This window comes from Trachurus japonicus, chromosome 21 (assembly GCF_045865225.1).
Source record: "Trachurus japonicus isolate A0001 chromosome 21, Traja_1.0".
NCBI lineage: Eukaryota > Metazoa > Chordata > Actinopteri > Carangiformes > Carangidae > Trachurus > Trachurus japonicus.
Window position 1 is genome coordinate 29554759 of NC_140927.1, and position 26705 is coordinate 29581463.

The 26705-nt window shown below is 42.2% G+C and overlaps 2 protein-coding genes and 1 long non-coding RNA gene across 3 annotated transcripts in view; 2 read left to right on the forward strand and 1 right to left on the reverse strand.

The window, feature by feature from the left end:
• LOC146965504 (uncharacterized) overlaps window positions 1-26705 on the reverse strand; it is a 518674-nt gene that overhangs the window by 26406 nt on the left and 465563 nt on the right. The window lies entirely within an intron of this gene.
• Window positions 1907-19080, forward strand: rbm44 (RNA binding motif protein 44). The gene is made up of 19 exons (XM_085766222.1): window positions 1907-1921; window positions 2224-2419; window positions 3390-3417; window positions 3505-3611; window positions 4566-4670; window positions 6608-6801; window positions 6900-7084; window positions 7858-8428; window positions 9128-9189; window positions 9280-9453; window positions 10249-10414; window positions 11055-11089; window positions 11181-11244; window positions 11341-11455; window positions 13226-13327; window positions 14428-14495; window positions 14649-14722; window positions 16324-16543; window positions 18715-19080. The coding sequence occupies exons 1-19, from the start codon at window positions 1907-1909 to the stop codon at window positions 19024-19026; spliced, it is 2793 nt and encodes a 930-aa protein (XP_085622348.1). The 3' UTR covers window positions 19027-19080.
• Window positions 19884-26705, forward strand: part of itgb5 (integrin, beta 5) — a 71264-nt gene continuing 64442 nt past the window's right edge. Inside the window, exons 1-5 of the mRNA XM_085764745.1 lie at window positions 19884-20540; window positions 21828-21913; window positions 22889-23096; window positions 23913-24162; window positions 25300-25468. Of these exons, the coding sequence (XP_085620871.1) occupies window positions 20462-20540; window positions 21828-21913; window positions 22889-23096; window positions 23913-24162; window positions 25300-25468 (792 nt within the window). The 5' untranslated portion in view covers window positions 19884-20461. The remainder of the gene's footprint in view (window positions 20541-21827; window positions 21914-22888; window positions 23097-23912; window positions 24163-25299; window positions 25469-26705) is intronic.

The following is a 26705-nucleotide window of genomic DNA, read 5'->3' on the forward strand; positions in this document are numbered from 1 at the left end:
GTGAAACTGTACAACAACTGACTTATGTATGACTTTCCCTCTCAGAGAGCTTATATTGAATAATGACAGATGCATTAAGTGAAACCACATGCCCACTCAGGCTACTACCAGCTCCATTAGCACTGATGTCAATGTTTATTTCGCAGTCTGTTTATATAGCCTACAATATGTCCTTAGATAACACTGTTAAGGTGAGTTACGGTAAATTACTTAATTTACATTACATTAAATGCTGAATAGAATGTGAGAAATGTCAATGAATACATATTAATTTAAGAAAATAAATAAATAATTAAAGAAGGAATAAATAGCCCTTACTATGAGTCAATCAATCTCTATTTTAAGCACCTTTCATATAACCTGAAGGCAATGCAAGATGCAATGATTTTACACAAAATGCAGTAAAGAGACTGCAACTGTACAATGTTTAAGTAAATTGATTATTCATTATCTTGCAACTGGAAGAAAGGGGGATTTCAAGCAAATAAACTAGTACTAAAGTTGTTCTGGGGTTGAGGACAAAGGGACAGTGAATAAAGAGGCTTATGTAGTAGCTACAATATGGGAAAGACAATACAGAGGGTAAATAACAACACGCTGCAATAATGAAGAGGAACAGGAAGCTGTTTAAGTGAAATAAAAATGTCAAACAGACCATTCAGATTGAGATGGGAATTTCCCTCTCTGATGAGGCCCATGCTGACAACAAGGCCAATATTATTAAGTTATGTCTGTTTAACATTATGAGGAGTTTTGGGTTTCCCCAGTTTAGTGGATAATTGTGCCACCAGGGGAAAACACAGGCTGGCCAAAAAAAAAAAAAAAAAAATCCTGCAACATTTGTATTACAGTATTAAAATACACGTTTAGCCTACTTATTATAGCTAGACAAATTCCAATAAAAACCCACAGAAAAATGCAATTCAATACCAGGGCAGTTACACAATCACAGTCATGTCACAAACAATCAGCTGATGGAAATTACATGACCTACTTTTATTCATTATTATAAGATATATTATTATAATTTTATTTTTCTGTGGTCAGTTAAAGAGATTTAGAGTTTATGACCCTCAGATTTGAATTCATTAACCCATAAGTACTCATCTGACTGTACTTTTTTTTTTTTTTTTTTTTTAAATCAACAGCTTTTAAAAGAAGTTGACAGGTACAAATAGTATACAGGGAACAGTATACGATGAAAATACAAAGAACATGTGCCAGGGGTGATGTTCATTATACAACAAGGTTATACATATTACAAAGGTCTATGGTTTTAATAGCCTTTTCATTTGCTGATTTGGTGATTAGCTTAAAATAAAGTTCCATTTCTTTTTGAAAAACAAAAAGCAAGGGGTTTTCTTAGAAAATTTACTTTTATGAATATGAAATTTTGCAAAAAATAAAAACAGATTTATTAAAAAGTAACATTTTCCTTCTTTCTTGGGATACTTATGGAAACCAAAAACAACATTTTCCCAAAGTAAAATAAAATCTATTGTAAAAGAGTCAATAATAAATTTGCTAAGGTCTGCCCATAGTTTTTTCGTGTGAGAGCAAAGCCAGAACAAATGAACAACTGTTTCTAGATGCAAATTACAGAAAGAGCAGTTAATATTAATGTCCTTTTTATTAAATTTTTGCATATAATGATTAGCTGGATAATATTTATGTATGATTCTCATCTGACTGTACTGACGCAAACATAAAAGTGAGAATTTTTTTTTTTTTTTTTTCATTTTTAATTTGACCGGACACGCCCTTGACGGTAGTGTTCAATTAGCTTAACGTTAATCAGCACAATAAAGACGACTCTACCGAGCGAGTAAATGAAACCAACGGAAGCCCGCCCTTGGGTTTATACCTACATAAAATAATATTATTTTGTCTTTGTTTAACAGTGAACATGACTTCACAACAGGTAACACACGTTTAACGGTTGGCTAAAGAGGCTAATTAATTAGCCGTTTGCTTTGAAATTAAGCTAAGTTCAAGCTAGCTAGCAGGTGGTTAGCTCCGGTTAGCTCATCGTTAGCGAAGCGAACGTTAGCTATCTTATAACGGTAGCGAACGTTGTGTTAAAAGCCAGTTAACGGCCAGCAGCAGCTAACGTCGTAGCCAAGACAACTCTTCTGACTGTTGCTAGTGTGTATGTATGTGTTTTGTTTTTGAGGACTTATCAACCTCTTGCTTGTTTTTTTTGTTTTTTTCCCCCCCTCACAGGCATTGTGGCCGGCCTTCCCAGTGACTTTACCTGCCTACCTCTGGCCTTCCTACGTGGCCTCTGACTACGCCGCGGCCTGGTTGGTGTCGCAGCAGTCGCTCCCAGCTCCCATCGTCCTCCACAGCAGAGCGATCGAGAAGCAGAGCGTCGCCGAGAACAACGCCCCACTCACCACCTGCCATTACCAACGGCACAGTAAGTAAGGTTAACAGCTAGATACCACCCCTTGTACTTTTACACATTATGTCAAGTTACAACCAGAAACTTAAAGTGATAGTTCAACATTTTTGGCAAATTGACCCATTGCCATAATCCCTATAGTCATAGCAGTAGGTTCATTACTTTTATTTGTTGGTGCAAGCTATTTTTTAGAACGGCGGAGCAGAGCTGCTAGCTTCTCAGAGCTATGCTATAGAGGCTAGGCTAATGGGATTTCTTGGTTTCCCTCATCAAACTCATCAAATACACAATCCAACAACTCCAAAATGCTCTGGTGGACAAGTTGTGACCTGCACATTCACCACGCTATGAGATAATAACGGGGTTTCAGGTCTTTGGACTCTTGACTAGGCCGATATAACACATGGATATGCTTTCAAAGGCCCAAATTGAACTTTTTGACCTATACATGCAAAACGCTATGTGTGGCAGAAACCTAACACTGCACGTTATCAACCTGACACACACCATCCCCACGCACGTGACGATCTGATCTCACCAAGTAAACAACAGCCCAGAACTAACCCTAACCCTAAACCTAACCGGTTGGTTATAACAGCGCTCCTGGGCTGTTAATTACTTGGTGATATCAGATCATGCCCATCCCCACCGTGAAACATTGGGGCGGTGGCAGCATATCCATGCCACACCTTTTTAGATTTTAATTCGTAAAAAATCTTGAACACCATGTATCATTTTCCTTCCTCTTGACAATTCTGCGCTACTCTGTGTTGGTCTACCACATAAAATCCCAATAAAATACATTTAGGTTTGTGGTTGTAACCTGACAAAATGTGAAAAAAGGTTCAAGGGGTATAAATAATTTTGCAAGGCACTGTATATATACAGTCAAAACATGTTTGATTCCCAAGGTCATTGTTACTTATACTGGATCTCAGGCTGTTGTTGACATTCATTCATCTCACTGTCATCTCTCCTTCAACAGAGGAGAGCAGGAAGTTCTTTCTGGACAGGTATGTAACTGTACATCTATATTACGTCATGTTAAATAAGAATTTACTATATAAACAACATTTATTCTGTTTGTTTGACTCCCACAGGTCTGTGTATGACTTGGTGGATGCTCATATCTGCCTTTCTCTTACTGACCCAAGATTGTTGAGCTGGTATCTCCGATTGTCTGGAGAGGATAGAAAGATCATACTAGGTATGTTTCTGTAATACTAGACAGCTTGCAGTGAAATACTCAACAGTGTTATAGTTTGTCTTATTGATGTTTGTCTTTTCATTTGTGATGGCATGACATGTAAGAATAAATACAAACTAGTGCAACCAGAACAAACCAGAATTAGGGACGCTGCTGGTCGTGCACAGCAGCAGAAATTGGACTTTTACCTGCAAATCTGCAGAAGTTTCACAGAAGTTTCAAGCGCCAAATTGCAAAGATTAAGTTAAAACAAATGTGTATTTATGTGGTGGGTGTTAAAATATAAATCCTTAACAGTCTGAGAAAAAGAAAAAACAAGAACAATTTGTATATTGTTGGCTGTAAACTGGTTCATTATTATGACATTTCATCTGATGTAGGACATTTTTTTGTTTTAAGAAAGGATCAGGTATTATAAGTTCTCTCATCCTGCTCCTTTTCAATGCCAGGATTGAAATGAACAAAAATGAAATGAAATGGAATAACATGAAATGGTAATGCTAATCAATAACAAGCAGGCACAGATGATACATTATTAAATTATTATTATTATTCCTGTACCTCGGCCCTGATGCACACCGACAGGAGTCTGTTCACGTTTATACGCGACAGCAAAAAATACACGGCTAAGGAGAAAATGACAGTTTTATTAAGCGGGTTGTGTCAACTTGAAGGGCTGATTACAATGTTACAGCGACAAGCAAAAAATAAAAATAGAACACAAAAACAAAACTGTCACCGACTGAGACAAGATAATCATGGATTATTAAACTGACAGAAAGGCTAATCTGTGTTTGAATGCAGATAACACCAGTTTTCCTAGCACAATGCCAACTCCCGTGTGTGTGTGTGTGTGTGTACATAAGCGTCTATGGCAGTGAGAGACAAAAGATGAATAGAAATGGTGATTTTTATTTAGTCAAATTCAGTGCAATTGTGTTTTTTCTCTCCTAGATGAAGGAGGGTTTAACCAGTTTCTGCAGAGACATCCTGCCTTAGAGCTGTCGACTCATCATGTCTCTGTGAAGTGTAAGTCTAATCAAATCTTCGGATATCTTTGTGAACGCTAACATTAAACTGTGATGCCCTTTTTCCATTTTATAACAAATAGATCAGTTAGATACCATTAGAAGTAACATCCCTGACCAGTCAAACAAGCATAGGTAAGCATCTCAGGAAATGCAATGGATTGTGATCAAACACTATAATCGTTGTTCTCTATTGTTCATTGATGAAAGTTTGTTTTCTTCTCAGATCTAAAAAAAAAAAAGCAGCAAAGGCAGGCAACTCTGGTAATACGCAGTATCTCTCTCTCTCTCACACACACTCTCAGTGAACCACATTTTAAAGTTTAAAATGCAAGAAAAACGCAGGTCAGATTTCAGGTTTTGGATGAATTTAAAGTTTGATCGTTGTCTGAATTTCAACTGACTCTGCTCTGCAATTTGCTCCCATTCAAGTCGATCAGAGCATTTTTCCACCGTGTGCCCGATGCGTCTCCAGTCCGTCACAGCTCCGGCAGTCAGGCAGAAATACCGACAGGACTGTTTTTGCTGGATCACAGAGCCATCGCACATCACAGTCATGGATGAAAAAATATTGATCATGGAGGTGGAAAAGCGCAATATTTTATGATAAAACACATCGGCTCTACAAGAACACAGAGAGTTAAAAAAAATACAACGAAGTAGCCTAACGGAAAACCAACCTCACAAAGGCAAAGTGATCTGTTGTTTACATTTTAACTGGTCACTTTATACACGACTGTTATCACGATGGTTTGTAGTCTGGGCTCCGGACAAGGATCAGAGACACGACACATCCATTGGGCGACGGTTTGATACGTCAAACGGAACGAAACTGGATTGCGTGGAGACGCAGTCAGTGGAAATTGGGGGTAATATAATGAGAATTCACCCTTTGTCAAGTCCCGCCCTCCACGGTTACTGTTGCTAGGTTCGCCAAATAATGGCCACCAAAGGGTTAACTCCCATTGGAAACCATTGAAAATTAGGCAGATTTAAATTGATTGTAAGGAAAATTTGAATTAACTAATCTATCAGAAAAATGGTGTCCGTGATAGAAGACAGACGTGGCTAAAGAGCGATTGAACGGTTATTACATGACATTTCTGAAAAAGTGGGGAAAAATCTTTATTTTAGTCACTCACAATAGCTAGCTAGCTAACGACGCTAGCTAACGCTTAATCTCCGCCGATCTCCCGTTTCTCTTCGTAAAACTTCACAAAGTTCAAAAGACATTAGCAACGGTAACGTTATGTTACATCTTTTAACCATATAAAAAAAATTGAAAAGTAGTTTTTGCCGAAAAAATTGCTGTCTACCTAGCTCGTTTCATACGGTTTCATCCCAGGGTTGTCCAACCTTAGCCTGGGTTTACCCATGCTCCCTTGAGCGCGATTGTATTCGCTCTTCAAGTCAGCCTGGAAACTATGAACCCAATTTTTCCCTCAACGAGAGAGCCAATCACAGAACGGGGGAGGGGGCAGTAAGACGATGACAACACACAAAGTGACTTTGTTGATAGCTTGTCAATCCAACAGCCGCTTTACCTTTCGATGCAGCGTTAGGAAGTGTTTTAAGTAGTTTAGACAGCAAGTTTATTTTGAAAAAAGAGCAATGTTTAGCGTTTTTTTCCTTAACGGATTTCTGTCGCTCTACATACGTCATTGGGTATGATTGATACGACTGGCTACAAGCTACGTACAGACGCATTTGATAGACATTCATAGTGCCCAATAAACAGCTCTGGGCTGTCATAAACCACGCCTCAAATACGAAAAAATGAACGGGTGGAATCTCGTTCTCAATCTCCATTGAGACGAGGTCTGGTGTTAGCCAGGCTAGTCCAACCTTAGAACGCTGCGCAACTCGTGACATGGGGGGAGAAGCGCTCTGATTGGTGGATCAGCAGACCAATCAGAAGGCCAACAAAGGGTGAATTGTTGTGTTTGTTTTTTTTTTACCTCCTACAAGCTGAAACACACCTGGAGTTGGAGATGCTGCCCAGTAACGTGAGAGAGAACTTGACCCTGCTGGGCTGCAGCTACAGCAGGACCGGACCACCAGCAGCCAACCCCATGGACGCCCCGCTGCAGGACAGCTTCCACTCTGCCTACAACAGCCCCGTCGCACAGAAGCCCAGTTACCAGCAGACCCAAAGACAGAAGGTAACAAGCTTTGTTTGGTACTGTTTCTACTCACTCTTCTTTTATTTTGATTGATTAAAAAAAGGTGGATCATATGTGATTCTTCTTCTTTCTCCTAGTGGAGTAACGTCAGCAGTGTGGGTGCAGCCGCTGTGCAGGATGCAGCAGCTCTGGCCAGCTTCTCTCTGGACGTGGAGCTGGAGCGATGCAGTCACAGAGGAAACCCCGAGCTCACCACCAGTCACTACCCAGTGGCACAGGGACAGAGTGCCAACGTCACGTACGCTGAAGGCCGTCCACTAGTGTGAGTCTGATTCACCAGACGGACACGTAACTAACAATATAATCGTTTCAAAGATGCATCGAGATTCTTCACGGGACGATTCTGAATCGATGCAGTTATGTCACATAATCGTTTTTTAAGTTCAAATAATTCATTCAAGTTTGATGATGATGTTGTTCACGTACAGAGACAGTGATTTCTTTTATTTAATTTAAAGCACAATGCCAAGATTTACGTTTTTGTTTTTGAGAAATTAACAAGCGCACCTTTAAATTGCCGCGGCCTTTTCTTTTTTTTCATGTGTTCAGACTCCAAGGAAATGCATTGTCTGTTTAATTTTATGTAAATAAGAAGTTGTCATATTTATCTGACTTATTTATGTTAATTAATGAAAAAGCCAAAGCCAGAAAATTGAGGATGTGATGCATCGAAATTCATCATAAAATTGACTTGAATTGAATCGTGTGGCCAGTGAAGATGCGCACCACTATCAAGCAGTGTAAAAATCTTCTCTCATCTATTTTTCATTTACATTTTGGATGTGAAAACTGGGAACTGTCATTCTGGTTCATAACTTTCTCTAAGTATATACAGTTATGTCCAACTGCAAAAGAAATGTAATTTGTTTTACCTCAATGCTAAAGGTCTGGTACTTCCATATTGTGGTTAAGTAGCTTTTATTGAACAAATGTTATAGGTTAAATAGATCTAGTAATGAACTGTTCATATGTAAAATACATTTGAGTTTGTTTTGTGTTTCTAATTGATATAAACCATGTTGTTTGATGCTACAGGTCAACAGTTGAGAACCAGCCTCCTGAGTACTACAGCTTTGACAGCAGTCAGATGGACGGTGCAGAGTACAACAACAGGAGCATGGACCAGGTCCTGTACTGTCCTCTGGGTCCAGGTCGGAAAAACAGCAGCACATCAACAGAGGAGCTTCAGGATTACATGGTGTGTGGAAATGTGAACGCTGTCGACAATAACGAAGGCAGCTTGGGCTCCGGAGATCAGAGCACCATCTTCCACAGCATCATGGAGGAGGATAAGGGCATCCTGGTCTGTCTGGGCAGCGACGGAAAGAAAGCCCATAATAACGGGGTTCACATAGGTCCAGTGAGCAGCTGTATTGAAGCTCTGACCGACACCAGAGAGGCCGTCAGTCCGCTTCAGTCTCATGTGAAGATAAACACTTCAGAGAAGTCCACCTCCACCGTTCCCCGCGTCCCAACCTGTGACATCATGGTCGCCACTGAGGTGACGCCCAGCGCGTCGGCTTTCACCCAATCGGAGAGTCCAGAAACAACCGACAGGAACATCATCACTGAAGTCCACATGGCAGATCTGGACTATCTGGCTGGGGTGAGGCTGAAACCAAAATGCTTTTATTATTGTAGCGGCAGAAAATAAATGCTTAACTACCGTATTGCATTCACAAAAAAAACCTCTCTTTTTCTGAGTATTTTTTTTCTGATTTTCATTGTAATGTTTTTTTCTGTTTTTCAGACTAATTTCTTTTTTCTGATTTGAAAAGACGCTGAGGAGTTTGCTTTTGGTTATAAAAGAGTCTCATATTAATGTGGATGAATCTACATTACCCACTTGTCAATGGGTCCATTTTTGATAAATATATCGTTTTGTCTTTATAGTTATTTTGATATTATTATTTATGGATCGCTAGTTGGCATCGTTTATGGTCGGAACTAGGACGGTATCTGATCGTCTTGCGCCGGTCCAAGAATTTCACCGTGCATGTGGAGGCTCATGGGAAATGTAGTGTGAAAACACTTTGCTTTCCGAAACTCCTTGTAGTATGAGATTTCAAAATCCCGCGATGAAGTGGGAAGATCCATGATGAAGTGGAGGCTGGCTTGACCTGCAGTGGTTAAACGTGAATTGCAGGTGGGAGCTTCTTGTGGGATTTTGAAAATCTTGTCAAGTCCGAAAAAAAACAACTAAGAAAAATCGAAGAGGAAAAATAAATTACTCTAAAAAAATTACCCTGAAAAACAGAGCTTTTTATGTGCTTCTGTACTCAACGACCTCTTTTCAACCCCTCAGGAATTTATCAAAATCAGAACAGCTCAACAAAAACTGAGGGAGCAGAAGGAGAAAATGAAAAGGTAAATCATCAGATACATAAAACACACAAACATCTGTCTCCAGCTGCTCCTGTACCAATGTCGTTGAATGTGTGTTATTGTTTTTTCCAGTTCAGGCAGTAAGTGGAGGAAGGAATGTGACTGTGTCCAGCGAGCTCAGAGAGCGGAGCTGAGCCTCCTGGCCCTGCAGTACAACATGTGCAGACAACACTGCTGGAGACTCTACTACACCTCTGCTGAGGGACTGCAGCTCACTGCAACACACGGAGACATGAATCACTGCTGGTCAGTAACCTGTCAACCCATCAGACTTCATGTTCCCCTGAACTCTAATGCATATTATTAAAGGGACATTGTGTAACTTCTCCTGTTATCTATTCACGAAAATCAATTGTTTGGTTCAAAAGTCTGTTTTTCATTAACCAGTAATCCCCCCCATCAACAAAGTGAAGTGTTCCTTTCAGCTCTGAATGAGCCGTTCATATCATTCATATCTCCATGGAGCGGGTAAGCTCGGTGCTGCTGCCATGTGGTGTCGCCATGTTTTTACGTTCAGTGGCAGCGTGACGGTAGGAAACCACGGAAACTCAGCGGAGACACCGGAGCTGTCGGCTCAGGTCGAGGTGGCGTCTGTGAAACGTCACCGCGGTAACGCAGTGAGGAGGAACGGAGCGTTACACTGATGCTGCATTCACCTGCAGTCGGGCAGACGGCCGTCGGTAACAAACCAAATGTCATTTTAGTCACAGAAGTCGAGAGGAAGCCGGTAAAACGTGGGTCGGGTAAACAATACGACATCGCCATGACAACATATTGTCACGTGTATTGTTTTGCCTCGTGCTGACGGACCATTTGTTTACATAGAGGCTTGTTTATGCCGTTACGTGCAGCGGCTGTCGTCTGTCTGCCGTCTGCCCAATTTCATGTGAATGCAGCATGAAAAATACGATTGAGTTGCTTGCAATATACAACCACAACGCTAGATGGGAGGAATTCCTACACAATGTACCTTTAAACAGGGAACAGTTTCTACTGCAACTATAACCAGCATCAACTTCTTTATTCTCCATCTCTGTTCAGGCCCAAAGAGCCCCCTGCTAGCATTGTGAGTGTTCTGCAAAAGCTGGAGTCTGACTACATCCAGATGAGGGATAAGATCCTGGCCGGAGTTCCTCTGGAGCATCTGAAGCCTCTGACCCTCGACTCTGAGAAGATGACGGCAGGAGCAGGTTACATCCCTGCTCAGGTAAGACTCCACCTCCCCACCCAGTAAGGTCAACAACATTTTAAAACTGTGTGTGTCTTTATTCACACCTGGTTTGTTTGGAGCAGTGAAACACGTCAGAGATCGGTTCGTTTGGTTCATATGTGAACACAACAATTGCGCTCAGATGCGGAACAAAACAAGTGGGCCGAGATCGTTTAGAAGAGGTGGTCTCGGCTCGTTTCTATTCGAACCCTGGAGTGGTTCAAACGCACTTATTCAGGCTGAGTTTGGGTCGAGGATCACTCTGGTCGGCTTCTTCTTTTCTCCGTGTTCGGGTCGGATTTGGGCTGAAATATACACAGAAGACTGGGATTGGGTCAGGTTTTAATTTTCAGGCCGGTTGAGAACTCTCTTCCATGGTTTTTATTTTTCCCGGGTAACCTCCTCCTCCTTCCAGGTAAGATTTCTGACCAATAAGGGAACAGTTAGTTAGCACATGGCATTTGTTTACAACTTTAGGCCGCTTGGAGCTGTTACCGTGTGAACACAAACAACCCCCCCCAAAAAAAGATGGCAAAAGTTTGATCGGTTTAAAGCAAACGAACCACAGGTGTGAATCCGCCTTTATGTTTAACTATGATGTCAGATGATAACAGATGTCTGCTGTCTTCATGTTTAGATTATCGGTGATCTGCTGGAAAATCTTCCTTCCTGGTACGTTGGAACATTTATTTGTGTGATTCAGTTTCCACCGCTCACAGTCGACTCTGTAGCCCCTTGTCCTGTCATCTTGTCTGATCCTCAGCAGCTCCCTGAAACCTCAGGAGTGTAACGCAGCAGCTGAAGAACATGGAGGTCCCGGGGATCAGGTACGCTCATAGGACAAGACGACTGATACCAGACCTGTGAGCTGCTTGTTGTTGTCGCTTGTAGTTCAGGTGAAGTTTTTCTCATTTGTTTGACAGGACGACCAGCAGAAGAAGGAGAACAGGAAACAGAGGAGAGCTGCTACTCTGGTCCCTCAGGTTAAAGGTCCTGATCATGACCACGATGCACACAAGGCAGAAGAGAAGCAGACAAGTAGGAAAAAGCACTTTTTGTTGTATTTTTAAAGGGATACGTCACCCAAAATCGATAATTCACCAATTTTCTACTCACCGTCATGCCAAGGAAGGGTTTGGAGAACTTTCAGAGTCATCAAAACGCTTTAGGAGTTCCAGGGGGCTCCGGCAACAGATTTTCATATAATGGCGGCGGAAAGAGTTCACATTTGAATCGTCCAAAACACAGACTATGAAACATCCAGATACCTCCATACTGCTCGTCTGTACTGATCCAAGTGTCCTGAAGCCGCCACATGAAAAAGTTGTTCGGAAAAAATTCATGTGATCTCTGTTTTTAGCCTTGTTGTAGCAGTATCTGGATGCATCTGGATGTTTCATAGTGTGTGTGTTTTGGACAATTCAAAAGTGAACTCTATCTGCCGCCATTATATGAAAATCTGTTGCCAGCTGGACCCCCCCCTGGAACTCTTAAAGCGTTTTGATGACTCCAAAAGTTTTCCAAACCCTTCCTTGGCATGACAGTGAGTAGAAAATTGGTGAATTATCGATTTTGGGTGAAGTATCCCTTTAAGTAATAATTACCTAATAGTGGCTGATTGAATCACACATGTGGCCTTCCTCTGTGTGGACAGGAGCTGCAGGCTAGAGGATGACATTTGTCGGGAATTCCCGCGGGTCACGTGATTCCCGTGGGATTCCCACGCGATGGAAGTCAAAATTTTATTAATCCCGTGATTGGGACGGGAATAAAAATCAGCGGGAGCGGGCAGGAGCGGGAACGCCATTAATAGATGATGATTTTCAGCCGTGTTAAACAACCAAAAGGTCAGATGCGTCCATTTTTGTAGTCATCTTTCAGTGGCACTTTTCTCTTCTCTCTTCTACTCTTTCACTTAGCAGCCTTGGTGATTTTGGGTGCCGCCTTGATTAAAAGGCAGATGTAGCATCTTTTGCGTGCATTACTTTCAATGTAGAACACGTCATGTGTGCGCACAACCCAAAGCGACGCCGTAGCGGCGCGCACATCCGATCTGCTTCTCCTCCGGTGTCCGGTCTCGGGCTGTGTCTCTCTAGTTACTCTCAGAACCGACCCGGTGTCTAAGCACGGCGACCAAGCTTTGATAAATACAGCGTGTCCTCCCGTGTTTCAGCTGGGTCGTTATCGCGGAGCTATTTAAAAAAAAAAAAACGGTCGTCGCGGTGGATCTGAGAACAGCAGAGTTTTCCTCTCCTCCTACAGCTGGCATGTGGTCGGGTCACAGTCTCACAGTGCACCCTTAATTAATATAAACTTCAACCTTAAAGGGATAGTAGCATTTTTTTAAAGTGGGGTTGTATGATCTCCAAATAGCCCCTAAGTACTTTAATTGCAGTAGAAGACTGTCTGCACTCCTCCCGTTAGCAACGCCAGCCCATAGCCCTGCCCAGAGATTTACAACATACAGTGTTGTGAACAGACCCAAAGAAACGGCCTATTTCCGCGGCCTAAAAGAGGTTTTACCTGAAAAAAAAAACACAGTTCCATTGTTCGCTATAATATAATTTTTTCCAGCCCCTCAAAGTGCAGTAAAAACACAGTTTTTATTTGGACCTAACCAACTGCTGATCAGCGGGCGCTAACCCTGGGATACGTGAGTTGGTTAGGTCGGGATGGGATTTATTTTTTTACTCCGGCCCGGGATTGGGATTGGGATTGGGATTGGGATTGGGATGGGATGGTATTTTTTCTCTAGGAGTGGGATGGGACGGGAGTGAAAACCCACTCCCGTGTCGTGCTCTACTGCAGGCAAAGAGCCCAACACCAGCGAGGCGTGGTACGATGCTGAAGAAGACCTGGAGCCGGAGAAGGGACAAGACCCACCAGTCAAAACACAGGATCAGACCAGTGGTGAGTGATGCAGCCGAGGCTCCACACCTGCACACACGGAGGAGTCTGAATCCACTTGTATCAGGGCTGTTGATCAGATTCAAATTTCTAATGCTGCTTATGTTAAATATTCAGATTATATTCAAATTTTGTCACAAAAAAGGTGTGCGTGTAGTGTGGGAACACGTAGACGAACCGCCCCGGCCGAGTAAACTGGCAATTAAAAAAAGCTCTGCTCGTATATAGGGATGGGACTTTTTGTCGACAAAACGACCGACATTCGACACATGCTCCCCTCGCCAAAAAAAAATAGTGTCGACATGTTGAGGGGGTGGGGCTTGTGGGATTTCCATGTGTAAATTACATTTTGTCTTTCAATAGTTCCTATTCAAATAAACAGCAGAAAGTGCCACTTTTCCCCTAATGAAATAAAATATTTTAGATAAAACAAATCCACTTTTTCTAAATGGAATAGCAACTTGACCCTCATTCTACTTCACATGTGACGGGAGCGTGCGCGCATGCTGACAGGCGACAGAGTCAAGAGATCTGCAGTCTCAGGTGATGGTGCTGTTGATGACGAGTCCGAAGGCAAAACCATCGGCAAAACAGGTGGATGCAATGGTTGCATTCTTCGTAGAGGACCGCGGACATGCACAAAAAAAAAAAGAAAGAAAAGAAACCGAATGCGTGCTGCCTCGTCCGCTCGTGCCGACGAGCGGACGAGGCAGCAAAACAACAACAACAACAAAAGCACGTGTAGCCCCCCCGCCCCCGCATATCTGCTGCTGCTGTTAAAAAAAAAAAAAAAAAAGGGCCGACAATCCGACAAAAAGTCGACTCATGGGCCTCGACAATCGATTTTCCAAATCCCGTGTCGTTCCCATCCTATAAACTGGCAATTTAAAAAAAGCTCTGCTCGTATATTTGAAGCTGCAGCTCCGCGTCACGCACAACAACAATAAAATTATTTGTTTTATCAGTGTTCGAACGTCAGTTTCCACCTTCGAATGTTCTCATTTTTTTTTTTAAATAATTTGAAATCTGTTGGAATAGTGAAGTTCGTTCTGACAGCTCTACTTTGCATCAGATACTCAGTGATGAATTTGTTGTAACCACAGAACCGTCCAGTGACGAGGACCAGAGCTCAGTTCTGTGTGTGTCCAACCTGCCCAGTGACGTGACACAGGTGAGTTCAACCCTCACACTCGGGAGAACAAGTGATTCTACTGTAGAGAGGCGAGAGGCAACACTGATTTAATTGAACTGTAATGTGTTGTATTGCTCTACTCCGGCCAGCAGGGGGCAGCACAGGCTTTAACAGGAACTTTGTCTTTTCCAGAGTGATGTGATGCTGTGGTTTGACAAATACTCTCCCTCTGAAGTCTGTGTCTCTGTGTTAAAGTCTGGTTTAAGGTGAGTTACAGGGAAACTTCTTTTATTTCTACTCTTTACTTTTGGTTTCACTTCTCTGTTTGACACGAAGCTGTCACAGGATCTTCAGCTGTGACCGTATTAAAAGATTAAAAAAGTAAAAGAAAGAAAAAAGAAGAAGCAGCTGTTGCTACGGCAGCTGCTTCTTCTTTTTTCTTTTTTTACTTTTTAAAACTCTATTTACATGGAATTTTCAAACAAAGAACATGAGATCATCATGGGTGTTACAGTTAAAATCAAAATATTATTTTACACATCATGGTATAATGTCATACTATTCAAAGTGTGTATACACAATCCATTTTTTCCCTGCGTTCAGTACATTTCTCCAACTCAAGTCTTAAAACAAAAGTAAGTTCCTTACAGTAAATTTCTTTAATCATCCCGTGCCACTGGTCCAATGTTGGAAGATCTAGTTTCAACCCAAAGTATCTTCAATAAGTATTTATCTTTCTGTAGGACTGTTCCTGGTCTTTTACCAAGTAACAAAAGAGTTAACTAAATCCACCCCTATTATTTTATTTATCTTGGTCGCCACCTCCCTTCAGTATGACTGGATCTTCGGACAGGCCCAAAAAACAGAATCAGAATTGGAAATCTTTTTATCGCCAAGAGCAGTAAAGGTCGGTTTACAGCACAGGGAACTTGACGTGGTGTCAGGTGCAAACACAAAAATAGTTAAAGGTAGTGATAAAATAAAATAGAATAAATTAAAATATTCTAGTACAAAAATAAGCATATACTCTATACCAGGGGTGTGTCAAACTCATTTTAGTTCAGCGGCCACAAACAGCACAATTGGATCTCAAGTGGGCCGGACCAGTAAAATAATAGCAAGATAGATAGATAGATAGATAGATAGATAGATAGATGAGTTTATTTGTCCTTTTCAAGGAAAATTGTTTTCACCAGCGGCGTCGAGAAGTGCAATTTACATTCATTTACATACATTCCCACATTTCATACACCACGATTACATAGAGACATAAGAACATAAAACATAAGCCATAAGACCCCACACCCCACATTTACATGTACATTCCCCCCGGTTATGTTCTTCTCATTGTCTTATTTAGTTCAGCTATGGTAGATGGGATGAAGCTTTTGTTGAATTTTATTTTCTTCCAGGTCCATAAGTAGATAAGCCATAAATAAAAAGAAGAATAAGATGTTTACAGTTAATGAACTATTCTTTTACAAAACATATTATGAACAATCTGAAATTTCTTGATAAAAATACTGCACATGTGCTATTTCAACAATATTATGCCTCTTCTGCCTTCTATGTAATTTTCACACTTGGCAAATTCACGTTTGACACCCCTGCTCTATACAATTTATGATTTGTATAAAAAGAGTAAAATAGAATAAAGATAAAGATAGATATAGATATATACAGAATACAGAAAAAGGTTATTGTGCAGATAGTTGTAGTAGTGCAGAGTGACTGTCCATAGGTTGACTCTGTGTGTCTGTTAGCAACAGCTTCTAATGTCAAAACCACAGTTTGCTTCCAAAACCGACTCATTAACGTCAGCGCACCGACTCTCCGTCTCTCCGTCTCTCTGGCTGCGCGCTCTTAGGGTTGCCATAGTGATGGTGAATGGTGCCGAGTCTGCCGAGGCCGCGGCGAGAGGCCTGAATGGCTTCAGCGTCGGAGGCCGCACTTTGCATGTGGAGCACATCACCGGAGCTGCGGGCCGGGACCGGGACCACAGCCAGACCGAGTCCTCGCAGGACCGGACCGAACCACAACCACAACCACAACCGCCCAAGACCGAGTCCAGCTGCTCCGACAGGAAGGTGAGAGAGTGACGCAGGTTGACAGCAGGTACCACGGTTACAGGTTAAAGGGATAGTTCACCCAAAATGGAAATTTCACTCGTGTCGAAATAAGGGCTGGGAGAAGTTTCAGAGTCCTCCGTGGCTTCTCTGAGTTACAGGGGGTCTCGGCGTAGCACTGCATGTCCATATAACGGTTGCAAATGGATACCAACTGTCTTGGTAACAAAAAGACACACCAAAAAACATCCAGATACCTCCATGCTGCTCGTATGTAATGTCTTGTATTGAAGACCTCATTTCATTGAAGGAGCTTCGAGAAGCTTCCGCTACAAAACAAGCTTGAAATATAGACTTATTCAATTTTTTTCGGGACAGTGTCGCATTTTGGGGCTTCAATACAAGATGGACATTATATACGAGCAGCATGGAGGTATTTGGATGTTTTTTGGTGTGTCTTTTTGTTACGAAGACAGTTGGTATCCATTTGCAACCGTTATATTGACATGCACTGCTACGCCGAGACCCCCTGTAACTCAGAGAAGCCACGGAGGACTCTGAAACTTCTCCCAGCCCTTAGTCCACATGAGGGTGAGTAGATAATGAGTGAAATTTCAATTTTGGGTGAACTATCCCTTTAATATCTGACTGGATGTAGGTCAGGTGACAAAGTTCAACGCAGAATAATAAAGTTCAACCTGATAAAGAAAAGTGACGACAGCAACGTTGATGTTTTATTGGTTTGTGGAGTGACAGAATGATGTCATCATGTCAGATATCTCATATCAACATCATGTGATATAAGAGACAGATGTTCCCTGATGTCAGAAAGACCCAACGCCTGATAATCATCACCATGTCGACAACCAAACAACGTCATTAGATCTTTCTGGAAGCCCCACTGCCTGCTGGGAAAAAATGTCAGGCATCTTCATCTTGGACTCGGCCTCTTGAAGTTTGACTGTTGCACTAAACATGGTGCGATCGTAAATCAGCACCGATACCGATCAGCACAGTTCCAGGGAGGAGAGATTGCGTGGTGTAATATGTTTAATTATTGTCACGCCCCGGGACAACTCTGTAATGTTTGTTTCTGTAATTAATCATTTCAGACCGTTTTCAAACATTGATGATAATTCATCAGTTTATCAAGACAACAACAAAGTGTACAATAGAATCTGCAGATTTATACTTGATTGTCCTTATCATACTCACCATTGTTCAATGTACCAGTCTCTTCACTTCTCTTCACTTCTCTTCTCTTCATACTCGACGACAGATACACTGGTTCCAATTTATATTTAAATGTATTTACCTTGATTACCCGCCTTATCTAAAACAGTATTTTGTGCAACTTACATCCAACTATCAAACCAGGCGGTCTACTTATCCCTACTTTTCAGTGCCTCACAATAGGAAATCAATAGGTACTAAAGCATTTATGTTCAAAGGACCAAACGACTGGAACCATTTACCTGTGGGTATTAGATCATCGCAATCACTAATCTGTTTTAATCAACTCCTATCCTCCTATTTTGAAACATCTTGCTTGTGCTTTCATTAACTCTGTCACCATATTTCATCTAATATTTTCATCTATATATAATAACTCTGGTTGCAATTTTGTCTAAGTGATTTTTGTATGTCTGTCCACTGCAAAAACTCAAAATCTTACCAAGAATATTTGTCTTATTTCTAGTCAAAATCTTCGCTATAATATAATTTTTTCCAGCCCCTCAAAGTGCAGGAAAAACGCTGTTTTTATTTGGAGCTAACCAACTGCTGATCGGCGGGCGCTAACCCTGGGCGGAGGGATACGTGAGTTGGTTAGATCCAAATAAAAACTGCGTTTTTCCTGCACTTTGAGGGGCTGGAAAAAATTATATTATAGCGAACAATGGAACTGTGTATTTTTTTTTCAGGTAAAACCTCTTTTAGGCCGCGAAAATAGGCCGTTTCTTTGGGTCCATTCACAACAATGTATGTTGTAAATCTCTGGGCAGGGCTATGGGCTGGCGTTGCTAACGGGAGGAGTGCAGAGAGTCTTCTACTGCAATTAAAGTACTTAGGGGCTATTTGTAGATCATACAACCCCACTTTAAAAAATGCTACTATCCCTTTAAAAAGGTATTCAAATTAACTTCAAGATTCCTGTGTATATACCCTGACGTCCTCTCTGTCCTCTTCTCTAGTCGTCGCCGTCGCCGTCGTCGTCGTCGTGCTTCGGCTCCAGCCTCAAACACAGGAAGGTGGTGTGCATCTCGCCCACGGCCAAGGGGACGTGCGTGCCGCAGCACTTCGGCACCATGGGCAGCTTCGACACGCTGATGTCGGAGCTGACGCAGCTGCACCCGGACGTGGGCCGACAGGCCGTGGTGGACGCTCTGCTGGAGCTGCGGTCCCGGCACCAGGGCGTCCTCAGCGGCCTGCCGCTCCGGACCATCAGGGAGATGACGTCGGAGCTCCTCCTGACCACCAGGCCGGCCAACGCCAAACAGCTGTGATCACAACAGAACTGGAGAATTCCTGGTTGATGCCAGTGATTTGATTTGTTTGGGGTTTTTCTTGTTGCTGTTTTGTTTATTTTTTTGTTTGTTTGTTGGAGGAGCATCACGGCCCAAGTTAATCTGAAAGCATCCGATTTAAGTTGAAATGTCCTTTAATCCTCCTGTTGTCCTTCTGGGTCAAATTGACCCAATCTGTTTCCTTCCTCCATCCTTTCTTTACTTCGCTTTTCCCTACCTCCTTTCCACAATCATTTTTCCCTTCCTTCCTTCCTTTTTGACCCAATTGACCCAATCTATTCCCTCCCTCCTTCTATCTTTCCTTCCTTTTTCTTTCCTCCCATCTTTCCATTTGTCCTTCCTTCCTTCTTTCCCTTCGTCCTTCCTTCCTTCCTTCCTTCCTTAACCCAGGAGGGCAACAGGAGGGTTAAGAGTAGTTCTAAACATTGTTTTATGGGGTTACTTACATACAGTTGTATGTTGCAGCAGTTTGATTTGTATTTTTCTACATCTGGTTTCAATAAAAGTTATTGAAGAGCACTTAATCTGTGTTCCTGTGCTCTGCTCCACCTCTCTGTGCTGCCTGTTGGATCATATCATTGATCAGCTGTCTGAGGAAAAGTGGAGCAGCCAAAGATGAAAAATTAAGAGTCAGTCAGTCAGTCACCACCACCACCACCACTAGGTGTCGGAGCATCAACCACCGCGCGCTGCCAACCAACGGCGGCTTGGCTCAACAACCGAGAGGAGCCACTAACGGGTTAATGTAATCCTGGGGGGCGGAGACTGCAGCTGGGACACGGACCGACCGGACTGACCGAGCAACCGACGCTACACACACACACAAATCACAGAGAGAGAGAGAGAAAGTCTTGTTGGAGTTGTGTGTTTGTGTTTGTGTTGATCCAACCCGCGCTGCTTCTGGATCGTTTGCGCGTAATCGTCACCATTATTATTGTTGTTGTGTTTTTGGAGCGAGCAGAGAGGCCATGAAGCCGGGGCAGCAGGAGTTGTTGTGGAGTCGCCACCGCCGGGTCAAGTAGCCGAGACGTGGAAGTCTGCAAGAAGAGGTGTCCACACACACACGCACACGCACGGATCTACACACGCACGGATTGAGAGAGTGGAGTTGTTGAGGAACCGGATCAACAGGACGGCGGCGCACCGTGCACACCGAGAAACAATGGAAAACTCCCTGTTCTTCTCCCCGCGATAGGAGAGTAGGAGGCTGGGATGGACTGAACACGTCTCTCTGGTTCTGTAGGACCAAGATCCACCCAGAGGTCTGATGGGAAAGACATAAACAGCAGCAACAACAACGACAAAAAGCATCGCTGCGAGTAAAGACACACACAACAAAACACAAATCTGGGTTGTTAGTATTATTTTTTTTATTTTTCCCGCGGAGCGTCGCTGATCCACGCCGAGTGACACCATGTGGAGCCCGGGGACGTGGATGTGGAGAGCCGCTGTGTGCTGCGTGCTTCTGGAAACACTAGCGCACACCGCCCGAGGTAATGATGACACAAAAGCAGCAGTGGTTTGTTCTGTTCTGCAATAATAAATCCGCTGTTATCGGCCTGTTTGTGCAGCATCGTCATGCAGCCAGTGTTTAGAGATGAGCTGGTGCCACATGGAGGCAGAGAATCCACTGTTTGTTTATGTTGACTGGACAGTTACAGTGGAGAGATGGTGAAAATGCTCCGTGTTTATCTTGTACTCAAACCTGCCTCCCTCAAAACAAACCAGTGTTTAGATATCACACACAGACACAGACACACTTATACACTGCAAAAACTCAAAATCTTTCCAAGAATATTTGTATTATTTCTTGTCAAAATGTCTCATTTCTAGTCAAAACTAGAAAAATCTGCCAGTAAAAGGAAGTGTTTAGTGCTTGTATCAAGAAAGAAAAACTTGCTCCACTATCAGATTTTTCTACTTATTTCAAGTGAAAATAGGCTTGAAATAAGTAAAAAAAAAAAAAAAAAGTCTAAAAACAAGCTACTTTTTATGTGATGAGTCTTATTTTTAGGTATAATGAGATTTGTTTTGACTAGAAATGACATTTTGACTAGAAATAAGACAAATGTTCTCGGTAAGATTTTGAGTTTTTGCAGTGCACAGGCTGGTATATAATATTTATATGATATTCATGAAATATAACTGAGCAGAAAAATGCATGCATGCTTCCTTGTTGCACAGTTGCATTCCTGGTCTTATGGCTGCAGTTTATGTTTATCTGTAGCTACAGTATGTGCATCTTAATAAATAAGAATATAATGGAGATAAGCTGTCTGCTCCATCATAGTGTACAGTAACATACTGACTCAGGAAACCTTTGCAGGTGTTTGGAGATCTCTTGATTTACTGAATTTCGGATTTCCATTCAAATTAAAAGAGAGAAAGACATGAAATATTTCAGTCTGTGTGTAATGGATCTATAATATACGGTATAACACTTTATTTGAATTGAACTAAACTGAAATAGATCAGCTTTTCCATAATTCATTGAGATATGAGAATAGAAATAGTGGAAGCATCCTACACTCTCCGGTACAGATGTCATCACCGTAGAGCTGAATGAACCAATCAGAGCCAGATTACCAACAACAACTACACAAATGACATTTACAAAGTCAGTATCTGATTGCATTACCGTGCACAGGGGTTTCTGTTGTTCTTTAGTGGAGTACACTCTGTTTTTTTTCCTCCATTTCAGTCTCAGCTCTGTTGCTGTAGCTGTCGCCGTCTCCATGATGTGTTGTGTTGTGTGTTTTTTCTCTCTCACCTTCCCTCAGGTCTCAACATGTGCATGAGTGGCAGCGCTACGTCCTGTGAAGAATGTCTCCTGATTCACCCCAGTTGTGCCTGGTGCGCACAGGAGGTACGGTGCATTTACCTGCTGCAGGTGCACAACGCGTGTGTGTGTTCAGCTGCTTCCACAGTAGATGAAAGGTTTCCCTGTTTATTTCCTGCTTTGACTGTGATGAGTTAAGTTTAGTTTATCTAGTTTATTTAAGGGACAGTGTGCAATGACATTAATCGTAAGAAATTAGGAGAAGGTTGCACCAGATTTAGCGAACTGATAACTTCCATCTGCAGTAAAACATCTAAAACGCAGCAGAAACAGACCATACAATACAGAGGAAACCATGATGCATAAATGACACGAACCCATAATGGACAGCACAGACAATTTCCAAGTCAAAGTGCAATACATTTGAAAAAGGGTGGACACTACCCTGTAGTGGTGGTCAGAGAGAAAACAGAAAAACTAAGTCATTTACAAATACAAAATATGATGAAACATTTTAAAGTGTCCAGGTTCCTCATACAAAGATCTTAAAATATTTGCTTATATTAATGCATTCAAGGTGAGTCACTGCAGGTGGAAACTGGAAGATTTGGTGTCTGTAGGTGCTGCTGAAGTGGAGATTTCTAGATCAGAGTCTGAGGAAAAACTCATTTTGAGTAGTTGACAGTTTACAAGTTGTAATTGTCAATCATATTTTTTTAATTGGCACCGTTTGCCACAGTAGCACGCTAACTTTTGGTGGATTTAGGAGAAATCTACAGATGAAAGGAAACAAAATGAAGTAATAACCATCCCTCTTTTTTCCTCTATTCTGAAAGAAGACATGTTAAAGAAGCAAAATAGAAGTTTTGCAATGCAGTACATAAAAAAAACAGTGTTTTTGCCTGTAATATCTTGCATTAAAGGTACTAAGATGCATTTTTAAATAAAAAAAACTAACTAAAGTAAATAAAAACCAGTTTTAAGTGCAGATTTGGTTATCCAGTAGCTGTTGTTTTAAGTTAAATTTGTGGGTTGTTTTTTTTTTTCCCCGTCCTCCTTCAGGATTTCGGGAGGGGCCGGACTCTGACGTCACGCTGCGATTTCAGTCACAACCTGCTGAAGAGAGGCTGCGAGGTTCGCTTCATCGAGTACCCGAAGAGCAGCATCTCCGTCCTGGAGAACCGGCCCCTCAGCTCCAAAGGGTCGGCGTCCACGCACTACGACGTGGTCCAGATCATGCCCCAGAAACTCTCCGTCAGCCTGCGACCGGGTAAAAGAGAGATTTTTATTTATTTATTTTTTTTAAAAATGGGAACAGTACATATTGATGGACATTGACATGTAAATGTATGGGATTGTAGCCAAATGGCTAATTTCCATCCCCAGTCCCATTAGCAGGTTGATGTTAGACATAAAAAACAATGACGTTAAAAAGTACAAGAGGCAGGACTAGGACAACAAAACACCTTGGCATCTTACACAAAACATATATGAACGACATACATAAACCACCAGTTAACTGACCATAGACGGTTAAAAGAGTGGGTAAGGGGACCAGAAGATTACTGAGAAGTTATAAAGTGCTACAGTGCTAGTTAAAGTGCTATGTGCTAAAGTGCTGTTTGCTAAAGTGACGAGTGCATAAGTGCAAGATTGAATTGAATTGAATTACACGATTCCCCAATAAAATGCAGGATCGACTTAAATTGCACTATCCCATAGCACACGATTGCACATGCAGATGTGTGTCCAATATTGCACAAAGTTTGTATACATAAATGTATTATGTACACACCATTGTATGAAATTGAGATATATGTATGTATACACAATACAGAAAAGGAAGGGGAAAAAAGAATACCGAGTGGTGCCCCATACAATCAACCAATCAGGTGAACATACACTTCTAGACTTCATGATCACAGGTCTGATTTTGTAATAGCCATGCCGTAGAGCTTTGGTAAAAGAGGTAAGAGTTGGAAGAGAGAGAGAGGAAGAGATAAAAAAAGAAAACGTTTCTTATAAATAATCCAAATCCTCTGCTACAGTACATGTTTGTTTGACCGCCCCTCTTCTCCGTATCCAGGAGACCAGACGTGGTTCAGCCTGCAGGTGCGGCAGGTGGAGGACTACCCGGTGGACCTCTACTACCTGATGGACTTGTCTCTGTCCATGAAGGACGACCTGGACACCATCCGCAACCTGGGCACCAAGCTGGCGCTGGAGATGGGGAAGCTCACCAGCAACTTCCGGCTCGGCTTTGGCTCCTTCGTGGACAAGAACATGTCACCCTTCTCCTACACGGCGCCCAAGTACCAGGAGAACCCGTGCAGCGGGTGGGTACAGTACAGTGGACACTATTATTATAGGATGTACAGTACAGTAGTACCCAACACACACGCTTTGATGGATGAAAGCAGCAGCAGTGAGGTGGAAGCTGCACATGAAAATGATATTTCACTGTAAATATCTTACCAAGAATATTTGTCCTATTTCTAGTCAAAATGTCATTACTAGTCAAAACTAATCTCATTATACTTAAAATAAGACTCATCACATACAAAGTAGCTTGTTTTTAAGACACTTTTTCTTCTTTCAAGCATATTTTCACTTGAAATAAGTAAAAGATTCTGATAGTGGAGCAAGTTTTTCTGTCTTATTACGAGCACAAAAAACTAGCTTTCACTGGCAGATTTTTCTACTTATTTCAATTGAAAATTTGTTTGAAACGAGTGAAAATGATCTAAAAACAAGTACATTTTTAGGTGATGAGTCTTATTTTAAGTGGAAAAAGATTAGTTTTGACTAGAAATGAGACATTTTGACAAGAAATAAGACAAATATTCTTAGAAAGATTCACGTTCACCTTCATGAATCATGTAGCGTTCGATATGAGAGAGATTCTCCATATTTGATAAAGCAGAGTGAATAAGCAGTTCTTCAAAATGGCCTCTTTCTCTCTCTCTGCTCCCACGATGATGATGATGAAGAGGAAGCAGAACAGATAGAGGGTAAAAAAAAAGAAAAAAAAAAGCTGTGGCACACGATATTTGCCCTCGAGGTGAAGCTGCTCTGCTCTCGCTCGCTGCCCGCCATCGCGCATCACTTCCCATCTAGGTTATGGCCCCAGCTGTGTGTGTGTGTGTGTGCATGCATGTGTATGTGTTAAAGCCACACACACACACACACAGTCCAGCGTGGCAGGGAAACATTAAATAGGGATAGATGACAAGGTTTTGACCCCGGACAACCCGCCCCACTTCTGTCGCTGCTCACTCAGTTTACAGGAGATAAAGAGAAGGAACGGCCTCTTAGATTATAGAATCTAGAGTTTACGTATTCGCCTTTATCCAGCGGAGACGAACCGTCACCGTGACCTCCTGAGAGAGAGAGAGAATCACATAAACAAACACACACACACACTGCTCTGATCTGATGTGACTGTGCTGCTGTGTTGTTGTCTCTGTTTCTAGATACAAGCCTTTCCCCAACTGCGTCCCCACCTTCGGTTTCCGCCACATCCTGTCGCTGACGGACAAGGTGGACCGCTTCAACGAGGAGGTGCAGAAGCAGATGGTGTCACGCAACCGCGACGCACCCGAGGGCGGCTTCGACGCCATCCTGCAGGCCGCCGTTTGCAAGGTGACAAATGTCAAACTTCTTCCTCATTGTTCTCACCAGTATTCTCCTTCTTTTTGTCCAGTCTCATGCCTGATTTACTCAAATGCAAAGACATGTCAGTTTTCCTCATGGGGGGTGGGTGGGGGCAATAAGCGTCTACATTTAAAAACTTTGAAAATTCCTAACAAACCGACCGTACGTGCTATAGTTTTGTAACTTTCACTGAAATGTAGCCCCAGTGCTGCAGAAATCTTTGTACGATTAAATCCAGTACAAATTGTCAAGTCCATCACTCAAACTCAAACTCAAAACTTTATTAAACCTTTCTTCTCCCACAATTTTTTTTCTCAATGGGCTTTATGTACAGCTCCACTACAAACTGATTAATCCAGATGTGTCTGAGTAGTCACAATGGTCAAACACACCTGGATTAATCAGTTGGTCCAATAATGTAAGACAGGAAATAAAGGAGCTGGCTTATTTCAGGAAGTAGTGGAGCTGTGCATAAAGCCCATTGACACCAGATTTGCTAAAGAGCATCTTCAGACCGTCCTCCACAAAGTTGCCACCCGGCTTTTTGAGATTTGAAAAATTGAGCCCAAGGTGCATGAAAATGTTTGACTTTAAACATAAACCAGCCAATTCTTGCTGACAGGGCCGTGCAGAGACGTTTGGGGGGGGCAGGTGCCTAAAAAACAAACATACATACATACTGTATATAAAAATACATACATACATACATACATACATACAGTCTTGATGTATAATTGAGAGGGTGAGAAAATGACAGCTGTAATTCAGTAGAACTAGTAGTAGACAGTCTGTTTCCCCTCAAGCAGCACAGTGTGTGGTTAGCAGCTGGTGGCTGTGACTTACAGGCTACAGGTCAGTCTCAGTCACACACACACAGGATGTGTGCACGAATACCACTGCAAAACCCACTCACTGGGCCACCAGCTGAACACCAGCACTCCTGTTTTACAGTGAAAATGCAATTAGCAATCATTCTGGTGTTACAGTGCGTCTGTCGGGTTTTCGGCCGAGCTCGTCCGTCGCAGCGTCTACGTGGATCATGTGACCAACGGTAGCCGGGTCATTTCATTGATCTAAAATTTATTAATATTTGTTAAATGTTATTCTTGATGGGCCACAGGCCTTCACGCACACACAAAAGAAAAAAGAAAGGCAGCGACTAAAGGGCACTGTGGGCATCAAGGGCCGCTCCCCCCTCTGCACCTGCCTGCTCGCTAAATACATT